At 37.4% G+C, this 19,499-nt stretch overlaps 1 protein-coding gene across 1 annotated transcript in view; it reads right to left on the bottom strand.

Moving 5' to 3' along the window:
* LOC139712229 (putative elongator complex protein 1) overlaps positions 1 to 16,867 on the bottom strand; it is a 50,808-nt gene extending 33,941 nt beyond the window's left edge. Inside the window, exons 1-7 of the mRNA XM_071624067.1 lie at positions 16,718 to 16,867; positions 15,652 to 15,804; positions 13,980 to 14,061; positions 12,577 to 12,657; positions 8,699 to 8,884; positions 1,674 to 1,764; positions 736 to 859 (exon numbers count right to left, since the gene is read on the bottom strand). Of these exons, the coding sequence (XP_071480168.1) occupies positions 736 to 859; positions 1,674 to 1,764; positions 8,699 to 8,884; positions 12,577 to 12,657; positions 13,980 to 14,061; positions 15,652 to 15,804; positions 16,718 to 16,867 (867 nt within the window). The remainder of the gene's footprint in view (positions 1 to 735; positions 860 to 1,673; positions 1,765 to 8,698; positions 8,885 to 12,576; positions 12,658 to 13,979; positions 14,062 to 15,651; positions 15,805 to 16,717) is intronic.
* Between the last annotated feature and the right edge of the window lie 2,632 nt (positions 16,868 to 19,499).

The following is a 19,499-nucleotide window of genomic DNA, read 5'->3' as shown; positions in this document are numbered from 1 at the left end:
CAGGGTTATTTGGTCTTGACATCAATGGCAGACTTAAAAGTTGTCATGGGATATGAATGTAAAATTATTTCCATCGCTCAAAACCACACATGTGCCATGTATTTAGGGAGTCTAACTTTCCATGAGTTGTGACTTCCTGACAATATTGTGGTTAAAAATTTTCGACCATGCAGTACAGCAATAAACGGAGAAATATACGCATGCACTTTACATTAATGTCTGGATCAGATTTGATATTTTTGTGCATAGTGTAATTCACCAATAGCACCTGACTTGCAAAATTCACAATTACAAAAAACCCTTGAAATATACTGTGAATACAACAGTAATGAAGTTGGACTTTGCAATGTGCTGTTCACACTTACAATCTCAACTGTTCATAAATGCTTCCTTTTTTGCTTCAAGGCGGATCTGTCAAAAGAAAGCTATATCCTTCCTCTACACTTAATATGAACAAGCTTTTCATATACTAGTAATTATTATAAATGACAACTGTGATGGTGGCCTCACATGACATGGGTACAGATTTAGACTAGATAGCTCATTGTGGCTTGGCTGTGTCCTAAAAAACAATGCATCTTTGGTCTTTACTTTTAATGACATTTCATTCAGTTGCAAAAATGTGCAAGTTTAGAATGCTACAAAACATTGGGCAGTTATGGGCATCACAATATCCTTTGCAGACCAACACTTGTCTGAGGGAGTTGCATAAAAATTCCTAAAGAACGAACCAACCTTGACTTGGTTCCTGTCAAACTGCAATGTGAATTCCCCGTGCCGGAGTCCATTCTTCTCGAAGAACACGACGTCTTGACGCTGAGGAAGAGTCTGGCTTGAGGCAATGAGACTTCCTGATGGTCTGATGGAATTTTAAAAGGAAAAGAAAGGTTTTTATTATTTTTTTTTATTGTGAATCGATGATCAATTCTGGGCCCCATTTTATCAAAAGATATAATCGATTATAAATTTCCTTACATGTACCACACAGGCTGCCATAGACTTATGATAGAAATCAACTATATAATCAATCATAACTCTTCATAAAACAGAGTCCTGGTCAGATAGTCTAATTTTTTTTTTTTAGTGATAGTGTTCTTTCACAATGCTTTAATATACGTGCACAAACAGTGGAAAGCTTGAAGGGGTGAATTTCTACTTTGCATGAACATGGAGGCATGGTTACTGTGTTGTCTATGTTGCTTTGTAGTCTACAAAATACATGTTTGTAAATATTTATTTATCTTTATGTGTGCATGTGGTAAAATAAGCATAGAGGTGGGTCATATCATGAGCAAGACATTACAATGTTACCATTCACCAAGCCATTTATGTATACTTTGTACACACACACACATAACAACAAACAAACAAAACTTAAAGAGATAAAAGGAGTGGTACAGATTATTAGAAAATTACATGAATCTGAAATACTAAAGTTTATATGATCATAAACCACAGAGTACAGCAATAAATTAACTTCTGTAGATTCTTTCACCAAGGCAAAATGACCCAGATAAGACATCTTTTTCTAATACGTGTTAAAATGATTTAAAAACTCTCTTCCATCTCTTCCAACTTTCTCTTTAAACTCGAATCCTGCCCTACCTTGGAGCTCACTACTGAAACATACAAACAACAACAAAAGCAAAATAAAAGAGGAGACATGCACTTACTTCCAAGCTAAGGCTTGCTCTAGTCCATTCACAGTTTCACTTGTACTCTGCAACAAACACTCCCTGTTCCACACACGAAGCTGTCGGGCACCTAGGAATTACAAAACATAACCCAGTGGATATGAATAACACAGAGTACTGTATTTATCTTGATTTGACAGCTTCAGCTTTGGGAAAGTGCTAGGAATAGTTCGCAACTTTTGAGAAAGACAAAACTTTCCTGAAGCATATGATATGTCTGGATGAATTCTTTAGCACATGACTGAAATCCACCATGGCAAATTACCTATCATATGGTGACTGTGTAACTTTTAGCATTAGGGTAACTGCAATACTTTAGTACCCTCACTCCTATATTTGACTCTTTCACAGGCATTATATGACCTTTTCAGCAATGGATCTAGACCAGAAGCACAGAAATGAACTTTATATTTCTACCTTCTTTTTGTCTTTCTTTCCTGTTCCATTTCTTTATTTCTTTCTTTCTTCCTCTCTTTCTTCATCTATTATTATTCTTCTCTTCAATCGATCGATCAATCAATCAATCAATCAATCAATCAATCAATCAATCAATCAATCAATCAATCAATCAATCAATCAATAATTCATTTTCTTTTTAAGTGTATCTGTACACAGAAATATAGTTTTCTGACATTGTAGGTTATTGTACTGGTAATATACCTATTTCACAGGCATTATATGACCTTTTAAGCAATGGATCTAGACCAGAAGCACAGAAATGAACTTTATATTTCTACCTTCTTTTTGTCTTTCTTTCCTGTTCCATTTCTTTATTTCTTTCTTTCTTCCTTTCTTTCTTCATCTATTAATATTCTTCTCTTCAATCTATCGATCAATCAATCAATCAATCAATCAATCAATCAATCGATCAATCGATCAATCAATCAATCAATCAATCAATCAATCATTCAATCAATTAATCAATCAATCAATCAATCAATCAATCAATCAATCAATCAATCAATCAATCAATCAATCAATCAATCAATCAATAATTCATTTTCTTTTGAAGTGTATCTGTACACAGAAATATAGTTTTCTGACATAGTAGGTTATTGTACTGGTAATATCCCTATTTCACAGGCATTATATGACCTTTTAAGCAATGGATCTAGACCAGAAGCACAGAAATGAACTTTATATTTCTACCTTCTTTTTGTCTTTCTTTCCTGTTCCATTTCTTTATTTCTTTCTTTCTTCCTTTCTTTCTTCATCTATTATTATTCTTCTCTTCAATCTATCGATCAATCAATCAATCAATCAATCAATCAATCGATCATTCGATCGATCGATCGATCAATCAATCATTCAATCAATCAATCAATCAATCAATCAATCAATCAATCAATCAATCAATCAATCAATCAATCAATCAATCAATAATTCATTTTCTTTTTAAGTGTATCTGTACACAGAAATATAGTTTTCTGACATTGTAGGTTATTGTACTGGTAATATCCCTATGAAATATAATAGTGCAACGTTACTCACATACAGAGATATAGCAATATATAAAGACACATAGAGCAATCTCTAAAATGCCAAAAATTACATGCACCTTGATCTAAGAGTAGTCTTCTGGCCTTATTGACTGCATTCGATTGCGTAGTTCGATAATTTTCTGTACGATCAGTGTACTACGATACTCTCAAAACACGCAAGCGCACGCAAATGTCCATGTACGCAACTAGGTTGGTGCTACCGTGCCACGCTGCGCCGCGCCGGGCCACTGACCAGGCAGCCGCGGCAGCCTCTACTCATGCGGATGCATATATGGCTCGATGAGGCGATACTGATAGACAGTAGTCGATATAGCTGTGTGAAGATGGAGGCGAACGAAGGAAACGTGCACACATCGATGGTCTACGTGCGGCTACTATTTTCAGATTTGGCTACTATTGCAGCACGCACTAGTTCGTGCTGATTTATCAAAATTAATATTTCACAGTTTTGAGACATTTTTTGTGATGGGATATAATTTTCTCTAGAGTTCTTAGGACATGCTCTCACACCTCTCAAATTTAAATTTTAGGGGAGAGATTCCCTTTCATTCTTTCATTCATTCGTTCATTCATTCCTCAGAGTTTTTTTTTTCCTGTGACATAGGGTTCCATTCATATGATCTATGTCCTGGACTTAACATTAGCGGTGGCCCGGCGGCTTGGGGCCAACGTTGTGCCACCAAATTTCTAAAAAGGCCTTCTTTTGGTCACCCAATCGGGCAACTAAAGTCTAAAATGAATCTTTATTTCCTTCATTTTGGGCCACTACATTTCTTTTTCAGGCCATCAAAATTCTAAATTTTAAGATTTTAGTGGCTCGAATGGGCCACCGGAGAAAAATAGTGTCAAGCAGTGATGTATATTTTTGATGGGGAGATAAAAAAGTAAAATGTTTGCGTTTGTCAGACATGATTTAATGAGCAAAAAAAAGAAATAAAATAAACAATAATAATGATGATGTGAAGTATTAGTAGCAAAAAATATATATAGTGCATGGTTAGAAATTTTAATGAACATTAACATACATAATTGCCTGTCCTTCTATTTTTATACATGGAATAAAATTCACTAGCTGGGGCCTTGTCGCACATATTCATGCCATCTACAGAATTGCTGGTATCTTAGTAGACATATTATTTTCATCCCTCTCATTCTACTGTATCCATCCACTTCAAATACATGTACCTATCTTTAAAAAACCCATGGTTACTTTATTTTCCCTATACTCTACCTCGCCCATGCCCTCCTTGACAGGGGAGCAGATATCTAAATCAAGATCATATGCCTTTTCCTCACAAAGATCAAAAAGGTACCTTTTTTTTCTCTTCCTCTAGAAAACAATCAATATGCAACTGTATGTCAGGAATATTACACAAATATCTAAGTACACCTTCCTATGGGTATTGAATGGCTTACAGTTAAAGGGATTATATAGTATTGGTGGAGATGAGGATTTGGCTTTTATCTTTTTTGCGAGATACCAAGAAATTGCTTAAATGAAATAATACAGAGCATATCTTTATAAGAGGAATTTAGTTTATTTGATGAAAATTGGTTGTGGAACGGCTGAGACATCCAAAAACAAAGTAAAAACAAAGTGATCGCAATAAAAGGTGGGTCCCACCCCTTGATTAGGAATGCTTGGTTTTTGGACATCTCAGCCATTTCAAAATCAGTTTTCATCAATCAAACATTCAATTCCTCTTTGAATTACATGCTCTGTCATATTTCATCAGAAGTTTCTCATTATCTCACAAAAAAATGTTAGAAACCTATAGTTAGGTCTCAACCAAAACTATATGATCCCTTTAAAGCCCTTTTCAGATGAACAAAGGAATGAGAGGGGAGAGGTAGTACATATGGCTCATAAACTACCTCTGTCCTCCCATTCCTCGATAGAGAAAATACCTCTCCATCAAGAAAAAGTCAGGGCACAAACATATCACATAACATTAACCATGACAATAACCATGTTAATAAAATGTGCAGTACAACTTTTATTACGTCTGATCATCAACGATGCGCTGGTAGGCAAGAATGTGCTGAATGCTGGTGCAAAGCTCACCATTGGCTAAATACACAAAACCGATACATTCCTGTCACATGCCCTCACAATTGGTATGCTTTCATCTGAGACACAGGAATTCTGCTGGTACAAGTGCACTCGCTACCAATACCAAGTGCCTCTTCAGATACGTGCCTGCTAATATACAATACTCATATACTGTTTCTCCCTCTTCCAGCGCTGGTGAAACACTTCACAAGGTAATATTTTGTTCTTTAATCTTTATTACAGATCACGGATGCTGCATTCCGCTGAGACACTTTGATTTGCAAGTCATAATGGACTAGCCAACAACAGGTATTTAAAAAAAAAAAAGACTCTTTTTTCTTTGAGGAGCTTTCAATAAGCTATTTCATGTACTTACACATAACTTTGCCATGCAATTCAACAGCCGGAATTCAGTTTGCATTATTACTTGTAGCTATGCCAGGCAAGCCTTAGGCAAGCCTATCGGGAACAATCATTGTTAACAGTCTGTGTATTAAACCTGAAGACTCATAATCACTAAATTTTGAATTGTTGATAGAGCAAATCATTAATCAAGAGTTCTCCCACTGCTAGTAACACAGGTTTCGTGAAGCTGCCAGCCCCCCCCCCCCCTTGATATGCAAATGACTAGCTCTGTGTGGATAAAAATTGACACTTACATGGATTGATGTATGAGGAAAAAAGTTATAATGTGACTTTTGAAATATAGCATTTTGTTTACTTTTAACCAAATTCTTTGCATGTACACATACATCATTTTCTTGGGGAGGGCATAATTGGCAATGTAGACAAAAAAAAAGTCTGTTTTTATGATCGGCATGTGCACAGAAGCTTGGAATTTGGTTATTACTGAGTAATGGCAGTCAGTCATGAGTTAAAATGATATTTGCTGATTTTTCTTTCACATTCTTTTATCATTTCAATTTGATTGTAGGAAACCAAATATCTACACTGATCCATTGCGACCACGGTCATCCAAGAATCTTACTCCCAACCCAGTATGATAATGTCAGCAAAGCGCAAGTTCTTAATCCTTCTCGTCACGGCAGCAATCACTCTGTTTGTCTCCCTCACATGGCAAGGACTTGTCAGGATCCCACTCTCAAATGCTGCAGGTTTCTCACTTCGTCATTCCAACACTGAAGCCGGTAGAGAACATCAAAGCTCAAATCGTAATTCCGTCAATGCTCAAAATGGCGGCAAACCTATCCTGCGGAAGATAGTGGGTGATACGGTTGCCTATGCCATTAAAGGTGTGCAGGCAAGCCACTTTTTGAGGAAACCAGCATTTATGAAGCAAAAGACGGTTCCCAGCAGAGAGATGATGTGGGAAGCTGGTCTGCTGTCAGATGAGATCGTCAATCCTCATGACTTTGAAATGTCCATCAATGAGCCCAGGAAGTGCATGAACCCTGATGGTAGCCAGAAGCCTGTCTTTCTCCTTGTATTGGTGCTATCCACGTACCATCACACAAAGTTGCGCGCTCTCGTCAGAGACACCTGGGGCAGTATCACGTCCGTTGACGGCAAGAGCATCATCACGCTGTTCCTTTTAGGCAGGAGCCATGATCCGTATCCGATGCAGCGATTGGAGCTGGAGAGTCGAGAACACGGGGACTTACTGATGGAGAACTTTGAGGACACCTACAGGAATCTCTCCAGAAAGACCATTATGGGAATGAAGTGGGCCGGGAAGTATTGCGGCCACGCCAGCTATGTTATGAAGACTGATGACGACATGTATGTTGGCTACGAGAGTCTCATCAGGCACCTCGCAAAGCCAGGCACTCCGAGTCAGAACTTCATGACAGGTTTTCGCATCAATGGGGGACCATTCCGGAACATCAGCAGCAAGTGGTATGTCCCGCCATCTGTCTATCCTTTCGACATGTACCCCCCGTTCTGCTCAGGCTCTGGATACGTGCTGTCTGGGGAACTCCCTCACAAGATTTATGAGATCTCACTTCACACTTTCTACCTGTACTTGGAAGATGTCTACATAGCTATGTGCCTCTACCAGCTGGAGGTTAAGCCTACCCATCACAAGGGCTTCAATAATTTCAAGGTGGATTTCTCTGTCTGTAAATACAGGAATATCTTTACATCACACATGCCTGTATCAGTTGCGGTCAAGTACAAACAGTGGCATCAGCTGCATGACCCTACCAGTGCGGACTGCCTACCATGATTACAGGACGATTACAGTATGATCACAGATTATCTACAATAATCTCTTGGAGTGAGGAAATACGTGCATCATCCTCAAGCTAAAGTTTAACTGAATAGAATGAGAATTAAGTTTTTCTGTATTTCTGCTTGTGCATGCTCTTTTTGTTGTCATACTATACAGCAGATATATCATGGTTCACTCTTATAATGTCCATGGATGCAATAAATATTTGCCATACAATATCTGTGCTACTGTAATCAAAAACCTATTCCTCCCCATAACTCATTTTGGCATACTGTTAATCTATGAGATAGAGGAGCACAAGTACACGGTTGTAACCTCTGATTTAAAGAATCTTGGCGCTAACGATGAAATGGTACTTAATCTTTACTGAGATTTATCAAGCAGTTAATACTCCATAACTTCCCTTCTTTGCTGATTGGTACAGATATCGTGACATTAACTGTCTAAAAACAAAGATTATATAATGTTTCCTTTTGCCTTCAGTGGGACTGTGGCACTGCCCAATGCAGTTAAAAGCCAATATCATGCAAAATGCTTTGAAAATAATTTACTATCATTAGAAGATAAACCCAGATACTTTATAGGGTCAGGTCTGTTGGCCTGTCCTACAAAAACATGCTTGATGATGAATACACCCAGTGATGAATACCTGCCTTCTACAGTGGGACCTCGACTATCCGGCCATCCCTTATCCAGATTCTCTGCTAACCGGATGTTGACTGGCTGATATATATTTTCATGTTTTCATGTCTTTTCAGTGCTAAATCTCACTCAAAACAAAGACATGTTCAACCATTATCGTGCAAATACACGACAGGACATATGCCAATCATTGCAGTGTACTGTAGCTTTTAAGTCACTTTGCGCTTGTCAAGGGCACTGGGTGCACAGCAGTGGTTACATTACATTGCAGCAGCAGTATTCGACGAGTCGCAATATTGATCTCATTGTCGGGCAATACCAATCAAACGAACAATACATGAAGAGACATTTCACTTGTATTTCGTTTTATTTCCATATCAATTTCTGAAATATGAAACATGACAATGCCATACAGATAATCATAATATTAGTGAATTGGTAATAACATGTGTACACCCCTTGCATGATATGCTACAAAGTGCTATATTTGAGCATATCCTTCTCTCTTATCCGGCCAAATCGATTATGCGGACGCAAAACCCGGGCCTCGACAGGGCTGGATAATTGAGGTCCTATTGTATATGAATTTGAGGAGGACTGCATGGAGACATACCTGTCACTGAGTTAATTGAGCTGACTACAAAGCACTCTCCATCTCCCCGCCAACTGATGCGTATCTTGCGATCATCCCAAGCGAGGGCAGGCTTGGCACTCTCTGCTTGCCGCGTGGCTGCCTGCTTGCCCTCCGATCCATGAAACTGGGTCTCCTTCTTGCCCCATCCCACAGTGATTGGTGTTTCTGTTTGGAATAAGATCACAACTTTGAGATGCACTGAAATCGACAGCACATGACATAAATGCATGTGAAAAATATCTACTTGTCGCTACTGAGAGAACCTTGGTAATATTTAAATATGTACATAAACATGTGATGTAATGTCATCATTAACTATATACTTCCCATGGTGGTGACTGTTATGACTATTTTGTGAAATCACATAAAACTTAAAGATCCTATAACTGTCTCTTAAAAGGTAAATCTTGTAATGAATCTCCAACTATTCTGTTTGTCCCTCAATTTTGCTCATTATATTTACTTTAGATGGAGTGGAATTGTACATGAAGTACTTAAGTACAAAAGTACCTGATCTTGGATAATATCACAGAAATAAGATCTTCAGTGGAGCTACATTGTATCACATTGTACATTTCAAGCTTTGATTTCTCAGCATAAAATACAGATGAAAACAATTCTGTTTCAGAAAATAATGATGGAATCCTTCATATTCAAGTTTAAAACTGCAGATAATTGCATGAAATACAACTTGTATATATACACAAGTTGTATCTCATACATTTGTCTGTTTTAAGATTCAGACTGTAAATATTACAACACTTATGTACATGTACTATTCTCTGTTGTGCCATCATTGATCCTTGACTAGAAATACATTGTGTTTTATGTCATTGATAAAGATGATTTGCAGGTACATACTGTAACTTCATACATATGTGACCCGCTACAACAAAAGGATCCGATAGTCGGGGGAGGACATTTTTCTGAAAATGACATGACATAATTCCCTTACATGTACTTTTCCACTTTAATTTCATATATAACATATATGAAATAAAAGTGGAAAAGTAATAACACAACTCATCAAAATACTCGGTTGCAGAGATATCGATGATTTTATACCCGCATGTCAAGTGGTTGAGGAAATCAGAGTTTTGAGAAAAACGGCTTCAAATTTTTCCTTCCGGACGCTATCACGATCAAGGGGAGGCGAGACAGTTTTCACCGCTTGACAATAGAAGGTATGCTCCTAGCAACCTCCGCGATGTGCATTCAAGCTTAGCGCCAGCGGTCTATGCACGACCAATCAATAACCAGGATGCCACACACTGACCAATAAGATCACTTCCTCGTTGCTAGGGGCGGAGTCTAGCTGCGACGCTTAATCCAAATCCTCGGACACGATTCTGTTATGCTGAAAGTCGAAAAATCATGGTCCAGAAAAACGCTGATTTCTTGCCTTTCCTTTGATTATTTAGCTTCGAAATTTCGGCAGATGATAGACAAAACATTAGACTACGAAATTATGCCAAAAACAGAAAAAAGATTGTTTTGACCAATTTTGACGATGTAACTTCAAACTTGATTTTCTCGGCTCAGCCGTCAGCGACTTCAGGATCCTTTTGTTGTAGCGGGTCACATATGTTTTCTCAGTCACTTTCCTCTTCACTGATAGGGTAGAGTATGGTAAGGCAAAAATCTGTTTCTAATCAAAGTTTAAATCCTACAGCTACATCATGTAATGTTTATGTAATCTTGCCTTTTTGAGACTGTTAATACGACACATTATGAGAAATTATAGCAGAGGTTCACTGTATGTTTGTAAAAGAAAGTGGAGTGCTGTCTGCATCCTATGTTTTGAAAACCTGAAATAGCATGTGTTCGTGATTTGATATCTAACACTGGAAAAGAAAAAAAAAAAGAGGTCTAGAGGGCTAGAATTATTTCGAGACAGCTAGAATGTGTAAACTGACTTGAAGATACTATGGAGTATGCCAATGTAAACTTCATTACATTCAAAATTTCCCGAATAGATACCATGAAAAGCATTTATATTAAAGCAAGAAAATAAAGACGGATCATTTCTTTTTCTATAGATTTTTACAAGTATTATAATGCAGAAATAGCTTGTTGAGAGCCTTTTCAATAAATTAATTGTAAATATAACAGTTGAATCTTTCACAGCCCTTTCTGTACCCTATAGTTCCTGAAATCATTTTGTGTTATTCAATAGTAAACAAAAGATGGGAATATTATACATGCAGTGGTCTGTTACTAGTTGGATTGCAACAGACTGACTACTCAAATGATTAATAATGCAGTGTGGCCCCCTCTCTTATCTCTTGGCTATTTTTGTCTAATTACAAAAAATATTGTGAATGAGAAAAACTCCACATTTCTTTGTACCCAGTAGACATCTTTTAATACAGAATCCTTTGTCCCTTGGTACATGTGAAATCAAAGTCCTAATCACCATCTCTTGTTTAGCCCGTTTGTTAATACACACCAAAATACTAGCATTTACATTGCACCTTTTTATTACCAGTTACACTAGCACTGTAGCACAACATTCATATATACATACTGCACCATAAACTGGACAGAAATGAGAAATAAAGATACATGTGTGATTGGCATGAGTAGAAGTAAAAATCTTAAGGCATTCAGTGAAACAGGTGACTTTTTAAAAAGAGCTTTCTACATACATTAAGTGCATTTGCATGAAGTTGTTTTGTTCAGAGACTATTCCAGTGACTAGGGACAAATGCAGAAAATTAATCCCCAATGGCTATGTGTGTTTGAGAGATTTGAAATAGTGGCTGTGATGAGGAATGAGTGCTTTACACAGAGAGGTATAGAGAAAGGCAGTCAGATATTAAAGGGCACTGATCTCTATAGGAAGATCCAGGCATCTCATTGGCTCATTCAGGCTGTACAAACAACTGAAGCTGCTACGCCACCATGTTAGCACACACACTCTATGGGGATTTGCATTCATTTTCCAGCAGAGACTGTCGCCAAGATCATGTGAAGATGTGGGCTCTGTATAAAAGTGTATGGCAATGTGAGTGGTAAGATGGCGGCAAGGTGGCTTCAAAGTGATTGGCCCATGACATTTCCAGATACTTCCTTTAGAGATCGTTGGAAGAAGGTCCTATGATCTCTCTTTAATATTATGTGAACATTTCCTTTCATGAATTGTACAGGCTTTGACAGTGGTGTGGATTTTTTTTTTAATATATGACCACAACTAGTGGCACAAAACTGTAAAACCAGAAACTTTAACGTGCATGAAACTCTTGCAAATTTCACAAAGAGCCAACATTTGCAAAAGTAAAATGCACACAAAAGCTATTGTCCACAAAGTGCATTGAATGCCAGTTGCCAATTCCCGAAAGTTTCATGCAGTGACGTCGGCTTCAGTTCTTGAAAGTTTCACGCCGCAAATGTTTATGGTTTTACAGCAGGTAATTACACTACCTGGTACACTACCTGGTATTAAAGGGACTGTACAGTACTTGTTGAGGTGAGGATTCAGGTTTATATCATTTTCTTGGTGAGATAATGAGAAACCTGTTATGAAATAATTATGAAAGAACATGTAATTTCAAGAAGGATTCAACATTCATTTGATGAAAATTGGCCTTGAAATGGCTGAGATATCCAAAAAAGGCGATCCTAATAAAATTGACAGGCCATGACTTTTATTAGGATCTCTTTGTTTTACCTTGTTTTCAGATATCTCAGTCATTTCAAAACTGATTTTCATCAAATAAACTTTTGATTCCCATTAGAACTGTATGCTCTTTAAAATTTCATAGAGTGGTTTTTAAATATCTCACAAAAAAGTTACAAGCTGAATCCTCACCTCAACCAGTACTGTATACCGTAGTCCCTTTAAAGTAGAAACTTACGTTCACCAAACTCTTGTGGTTCTAGGCTTGTTTCAAGAACAGGCACAAAGTCTTTTGTCATCAGTAGCAGAGTGTTTGCAGCTGGATGAAAGAAAATCAAAGTATTTAAATCCATTCTATTTTAAACACAAACACACACAAAAACAGCTGGAGACATAATGCACTAAAAAAAGCACTCAATGTTTGGGTTTACCATCAAAGCTGGTATCAAAATCTCCTAACATATCTGATGCTGAACACTGACTCACAAAATGAACAAAGTTTTATGTAGGTATCATATGCAATTATACATTCATGCATGCATGGCTTTTGTCTATACAAAATATATGAAAAAAAAAGGTTTCCCCCTAAAAAAACAACAACAACAAAACAGGAGACAGCACATTATGCCATCATGGCACTCCACATGGGGCAAAATATATCACAAATCTTGATATTCTGGGATTGCTGCAAGCTTCCTGGGTAATGTCTGCCTACTCTTAGTATTTGGGCCCTCCCTAACTAGCTTGGGCTATTTCAGTAGATGATAGAGCTGGGGGGCACTCCAGGCCATCGACCGCACGATCGCAACAAAAACTAGCACGCACATTGCCCGTGACGTAATCTAAAAAACTGCATAGCTGATTTTGAAAAAAAAAAAAATATATATATACATCTTTTACGTGAAATTATGCTAATTTATGCATAATGCTGCATGAATATCAGATTATTTGCTATAAATCACTACACAAAGCTCAAAACAGGCACATTTTTTGTGTAAATATATTTTCTGGTGTCCTTTGAAATAGCAAATGTAGATGAAAAAAATTGTGCCATCGGAAAAATTTCTTCAGTATTTTATCATTTTTTGAATTTTGAATTTGTTTATTTCAACTTTTTGTTTTTCATTATTTTTTCAATGAAATTTGTCTGCAGCATTGTATTGAACATGAAAATAAGTTATCAATTGATTTTAATCAATGAAACCCCCCGAAATAATCATGCTTTTATGAAATTTGACCATAAGCACAGCTTGCATTGAAATAGTACAAGGATTCACATTTTATCCGGCATACTTGGGGTTAGCAACTACCGTAAAAGTGGAGATTTTCGTCAATCGTGGTGTTGAAATTTTAGCGCATTTCACGCAACCAGAAACTAGCGCGAAAACAAAAGCATGCGAATATTTTTGCTTGCCACATGTTCCTGTACTTGGTGTCTTGATTCCGCGGAATCAAAAACACGCAAAACTCTTTTTACCTGGCCAAGCGCGAAAAATTAGTCGCGCGAAAATATCTACTTTTACGGTACCAGTTTAAAGGAAGATGAAAATATTGAATGTGCCAATTTGGGATACTCTGGGCCCAAAATCAAAATATTACATGTAATGAGTGTGTCAGAAAACATTTGAAAACAACATTTACCTGTTGCCATGACAACTAGCTCCTGGTCTGGACTCCAGCTCATGCAGCACAGACCATTCTCCACACTGCCGACACACTCCAGCTGTGAAAAGGGATGATGAGTTGGAAGTACATTTACAAGGAAAAGTAGAAATTACGCGGTGCGTAAAATATGTCCCTGCCGGAAGTAGCATTTAGTAGCAAAATGTACAATATAGGTAAAAAGATCAAGGTCAAAGGTGAAAGAAGTCAAGGGTCAAAATTCTATGTAGAAGTTTTGAAGCCCTCACCTAGTGCCATCACATAAAGCAAACGGAATCGAAATCGGGTTAGAAATGGCGAAGGAGTAGCATTTTGTAGCCAATGTACAATATAGGTAAAAAAATCAAGGTCAAAGGTCAAAGAAGTCAAAGGTCAAAAGTCTGTGTAGAAGTTTTGAAGCCCTCACCTAGTGCCATCACATAAAGCAAACGGAATCGAAATCGGGTTAGAAATGGCGAAGGAGTAGCATTTGGTAGCAAAATGTACAATACAGGTCAAAAATCAAGGTCAAAGGTCAAAGAAGTCAAAGGTCAAAATTCTGTGTAGAAGTTTTGAAGCCCTCACCTAGTGCCATCACTTAAAGCAAACGGAATCAAAATCGGGTTACAAATGGCGAAGGAGTAGCATTTTGTAGCAAAATGTACAATATAGGTCAAAAATCAAGGTCAAAGGTCAAAGAAGTCAAAGGTCAAAATTCTGTGTAGAAGTTTTGAAGCCCTCACCTAGTGCCATCACATAAAGCAAACGGAATCAAAATCGGGTTAGAAATGGCGAAGGAGTAGCATTTTGTAGGCAATGTACAATATAGGTCAAAAATCAAGGTCTAAGGTCAAAGAAGTCAAAGGTCAAAATTCTGTGTAGAAGTTTTGAAGCCCTCACCTAGTGCCATCATATAAAGCAAACGGAATCAAAATCGGGTTAGAAATGGCGAAGGAGTAGCATTTTGAAGCAAAATGTACAATATAGGTCAAAGGTCAAAGGTCACAACTGAAATTCTGTATACAAGTTTCAAAGCTCCCATGTAGTGCTATCATATAAAGCAAACAGAATCAAAATCGGGTTAGAAATGGCGAAGGAGTAGCATTTTGAACATTTTGATCACACACGGACGCACGGACAGACGGACACACGGACACACAGACACACACACGTACGGAGCCCGTTTCATAGTCCCCTGCTCGAACTCGTTCGGCGGGGACAAATAAAGGGAATTTGTTGAATCATACCCACAAATGGGCAGACTATAAAATTCACACAAGCAAGCAAGCACACACACACACACTACGATGCTACAAGCTGAACATTATTGCAATTTCCAGTACATGTTATTGAATGACCTGGGCAAAGCTTTGTTGTTATTGGGGTTTTTTTTTTTGGGGGGGGGGGGGTGGTGATGGCATATGGGATGTAATTACATCTCGAGAACTAAAGATATCAGTGATAACAACACCTTTTCAGATTGTCCCATCCCAAAGGCTCCTAAAAGAATATAACCTTAAATATGAATCCTACCTTGATTTGAATCCTGCCTTGATCAGATAAATTCCGTCAAAAAATGAAAGGAGCCTACGTGCAACTCCCCTATATCTCTACAGAATTACTCTCTTTGATAGAAATACCATCATTTCCAAGATGAACTTGGAAACCTAACCTCCTCTGTGACTGCGTTGTACAGCAGAACATCGCCATTGGTGACAGTGATGCAGATGGCCAGAAGACCAGGCAGATGCTGGATGGACACCACGCTGTGTCCATCTGAGACATAATCAAAGCCATGAGATTTGAAGTCCACTGTCCACTCCACCTTGAATTGAGATAAAAATGGTATCAGACAAATCAATACAGCAAATTGTAATAAGATATCACATTTCCTACATATCAACTTGCCATACACAAACGTTTCTGATGCTTTTGGAGAGTTTTCACTCATAATCTATAGTCTACATGCTGCTTTGCGACTGAAAATAAATATGATTTGCAAAACCTGCACTTAACATGGTGATGATAATTTCAATATCTGTAGCTGATCAGCCATTTGTGGCTGCTGTAGTGACTGCATTCAGTGCTAGTTGCATTTGATATGAAGTCTTTGATCTTTGTTTATAAAGAGTTGAGCAATGATCAATACCAAACATTCATAACTCTAGTCAATATCATCTTGTATGCAACATCAATGTCAATTAGCATGGTGGAGGCACTGTGGCCCAGTGGATTTATTTAGACTCTTAATTTAGACTATGTTGACTAATTTATTTAGACTATCACTTGAAGGTCTCAAATTTGAACCCCATCAAAAGCTTACGTCCTGGGCCAAAGTGATTTTATCTCCATGTCCCTTTCAACCCAGGTGCATATGGGTACATGGCAACGAGAGGGTAATGATTATGGCAGGGCCACTATCATTACCATTCAAGAGGGATGCTTTTTGCAAACAAGAAGAGCCCAGAAACAACTGGATCTTTCCCGAACAGAGGCCTAGCTCAGCCTTTTCATACAAAAACTTCAAACGACAACCAGTCTCAATGTCAACCATAATTCAAAGCCCCGATTGCGCCCCCAATATTACTAAATGTCACTATCGCTATTGTCTGACGTTTATATCCTTACACCCTTATCATTACTACAGGTATTGTTATTACCATGGTATCATTTTCTATTCACGATTATCATTATTATTATTTCTGCTACTATCATTATCATTAGTAAGTAAGACACACCTCTTGGGTTGCAGGATTCAAGCACACAATGCCTTCATTGTTGGCTGTATAGACTTTGCTTGTATCAAAGTCGATGCTCACAGAGTGTGAACCACAGAGTTCCTTTTTCCCGGAGATGCAACGACGCTGGGTCAGAACAAGATTTCTCATCTTGATTGTGTGAATGTGCAGTAATACCAAACCAGCACTCCAAGTTATTTAGCCACCTGGTTGAAGTGAACAACAGCCAACATCAATGTAGAATACCCAGCAGCAACAACCTCTTGGCTTCAGACAGCTGGTATCAGATCACACATCCATTCATCATGTAATCACCTTGCGGAATACAACATTGAGAAAACAAAACTTGTATGAGTGCAATGGCCATCCAATGACATCAACATGTTGAAATAAAATGTTGTAGGCCCCTTACAAAATATCAAAGCAGAGTCAACAATCTACAATGTGTACATATATTGACCATCTTTAGCATATATGACATAACATCTGTGAGCTCACTCTGCTTATCTAAAAATATGGCATGTTGTAGAACAAGTACCAGTACCGGTAACAAAAAAGATTTTAAACCTAAATTCTATCAACAGAAGGGAAGATCAATGCAGATTATTTTGCAACACTTTGATAGTTCAACTTTGCACATGAACAGAAAAAGGTCAATTATACCAGCAGCGCAAGATGGTTTTTAAATCAACCGAGATATACATGCATCTGTGATGTAATCATTATTCAAGTAATCCTCACAAATAGTGCTTGCCAGCACATCCATCTAACAGCAAAAATGGATATTTGGCAATACCAACCAAGATTGCTAAAATACATTCAATGCAAAATGATGAAATGGATGCTTTCTCACATGTTAATCATGGTTAAGTTTAACCTTTGTTCAATTTGTTTGAACATTGAATGATTGATGAATTCCATTTTGAATTATTTCAAGTAAGCTCGATCTTTAATACATTCCGTCACTCTGAAAATGAGTGAAGTGCCTAACCAACTGAGAAAAAATAAAAATAAAGGTCATTTGTACACATGTGCACGTCATGAGCTACCTCTGAACTGGCTTATTCACAACAAACCCCATTTCCAAACATATGGCACTCAGTTCCGAGTATAAGGCCTACTGTAAACAGCATCTTTTTATTTAGAACATTGGGACTCACCTGCCAATTTTGTGAGTGATTAAATTTACAATCGAGAACCACATTGATGGAACGAGAAAGTACTGTAATAGTGGAAATTTTTGTGCATTTCATGCAACGAGACACTAGCACAAAAATAAGAACACATAATTTTCTATTGTTTTTTAATTCTAACTAGCTGTATGTAATACTATTTGATGATTTGACTCGACAAAATCAAAAACATGCAAAATTCATCGTAGTATTCTTACTCATACAATATGTTGGCAGGCAGAAAAAAAAATAAATAAATACTAGCGTTTGATTTGATTTGCACTTTTACAATTAGACTCCAAGAGCATCATCAATCTTTCCTTTTTTTTTCTTTTAAGAAAAAAGTTAGTGTGTGGTTTCCCACTTTGTAGACGATATCTACTATCTACATTCACCTACAATGAACTTGTTGTAGGCGACAGTGGTTGCGCTACAGCCTAACGGCCTACAGTACAGCACAGGATTGCATGATCGCAGAAGGCAATATTTTTGCAAGTTGTGAAATTTAATGTTTGAATGACAACACCCGAAAAAATAAAAACGCCACAAAAAAATGGGCATGTTTTGTATGATTACACTAGACTGTGTACTAGATCAGATAATGTCCAAAAAAAAAAAAATGATGTGCAATCTGCTAAAAATCAGTTAACAGTTTCATCAGAAATCATTATAATTTTACAAATTTTTTACGTTTGATCCTACTCCTAGTTCTATTCACAATGATTCAGATCATCCTCTGCATTCATTTTTCATTCTCTATCTTGCATGCCATGCAAATATAAATTTGCAATTTTATAGTGTGGTGATAGATACATTGCAAAGTAATTTAATTTACATTTCAGTCCTGTATGTATCTAGACCTAGACCATCTTGTACTGACCATGTAGACTATCATCAGTCAGTTCAATTGCAAATTTTAGCAGGTATTAGGCGTAAATATTCATAAATGAATGACACACGCCTTTAAATTAGTCTACATTGACACCATTTGGCACTGTTTTCTTGTTCCAAGGAATTCCACACTAAAATCCCACACCTCTCCTGATTGAATTTGAATGACCACTGTATGTTACCTGCAACTATAACAACCTTGATTCCAAGACTTCCGAGCAACAAGAAGCTGCAAGCATGCAGAAAAGGCATAAGATCAGCAGCACACCGTTTCTGTACAAGTAAAAGCGGTTAAGCGTAAATAGCGAGTGGAGCATCTCATCGTGATCGCACCGGAGACCTGCAAAAGTTTCAAGCCGAAGCTTCGGGGACGATCAGAGCGAATTGCCGGTACCGTAAATTGATTTCCATGTGTGACGATCGTGTTGCCGAACAAAGGTGGAAATTATTATTTTTTGATTTATGTAATAATAAAATCAATGAGTTTCAAAATATTTCTATAATTATTTTAAATCATCTTAACATAATGCGTTTGATTCGATTACATCAAAAATTTATTTGACAATTGGTCTATATTCCTTTAAAAATACAACAGTTGAAATGGCTGTTAAAATCGCCGTATCTTGGTGCCGAGACTCTCTCTGCGATCGAGTAGATGAAAAGGATGACTGTTATTTTCTACATTTTTTTTTAAGCAAAAGAACTTGAGTTATGACAAT

This window comes from Diadema antillarum, unplaced genomic scaffold, assembly GCF_040938485.1.
Source record: "Diadema antillarum isolate AM-2024a unplaced genomic scaffold, OU_Dant_1.0 seq00001774_RagTag, whole genome shotgun sequence".
NCBI classification, from domain to species: Eukaryota; Metazoa; Echinodermata; class Echinoidea; order Diadematoida; family Diadematidae; genus Diadema; species Diadema antillarum.
Note: the sequence above shows the minus strand (reverse complement) of the source record. Positions and strands in the feature narration are given on the sequence as shown.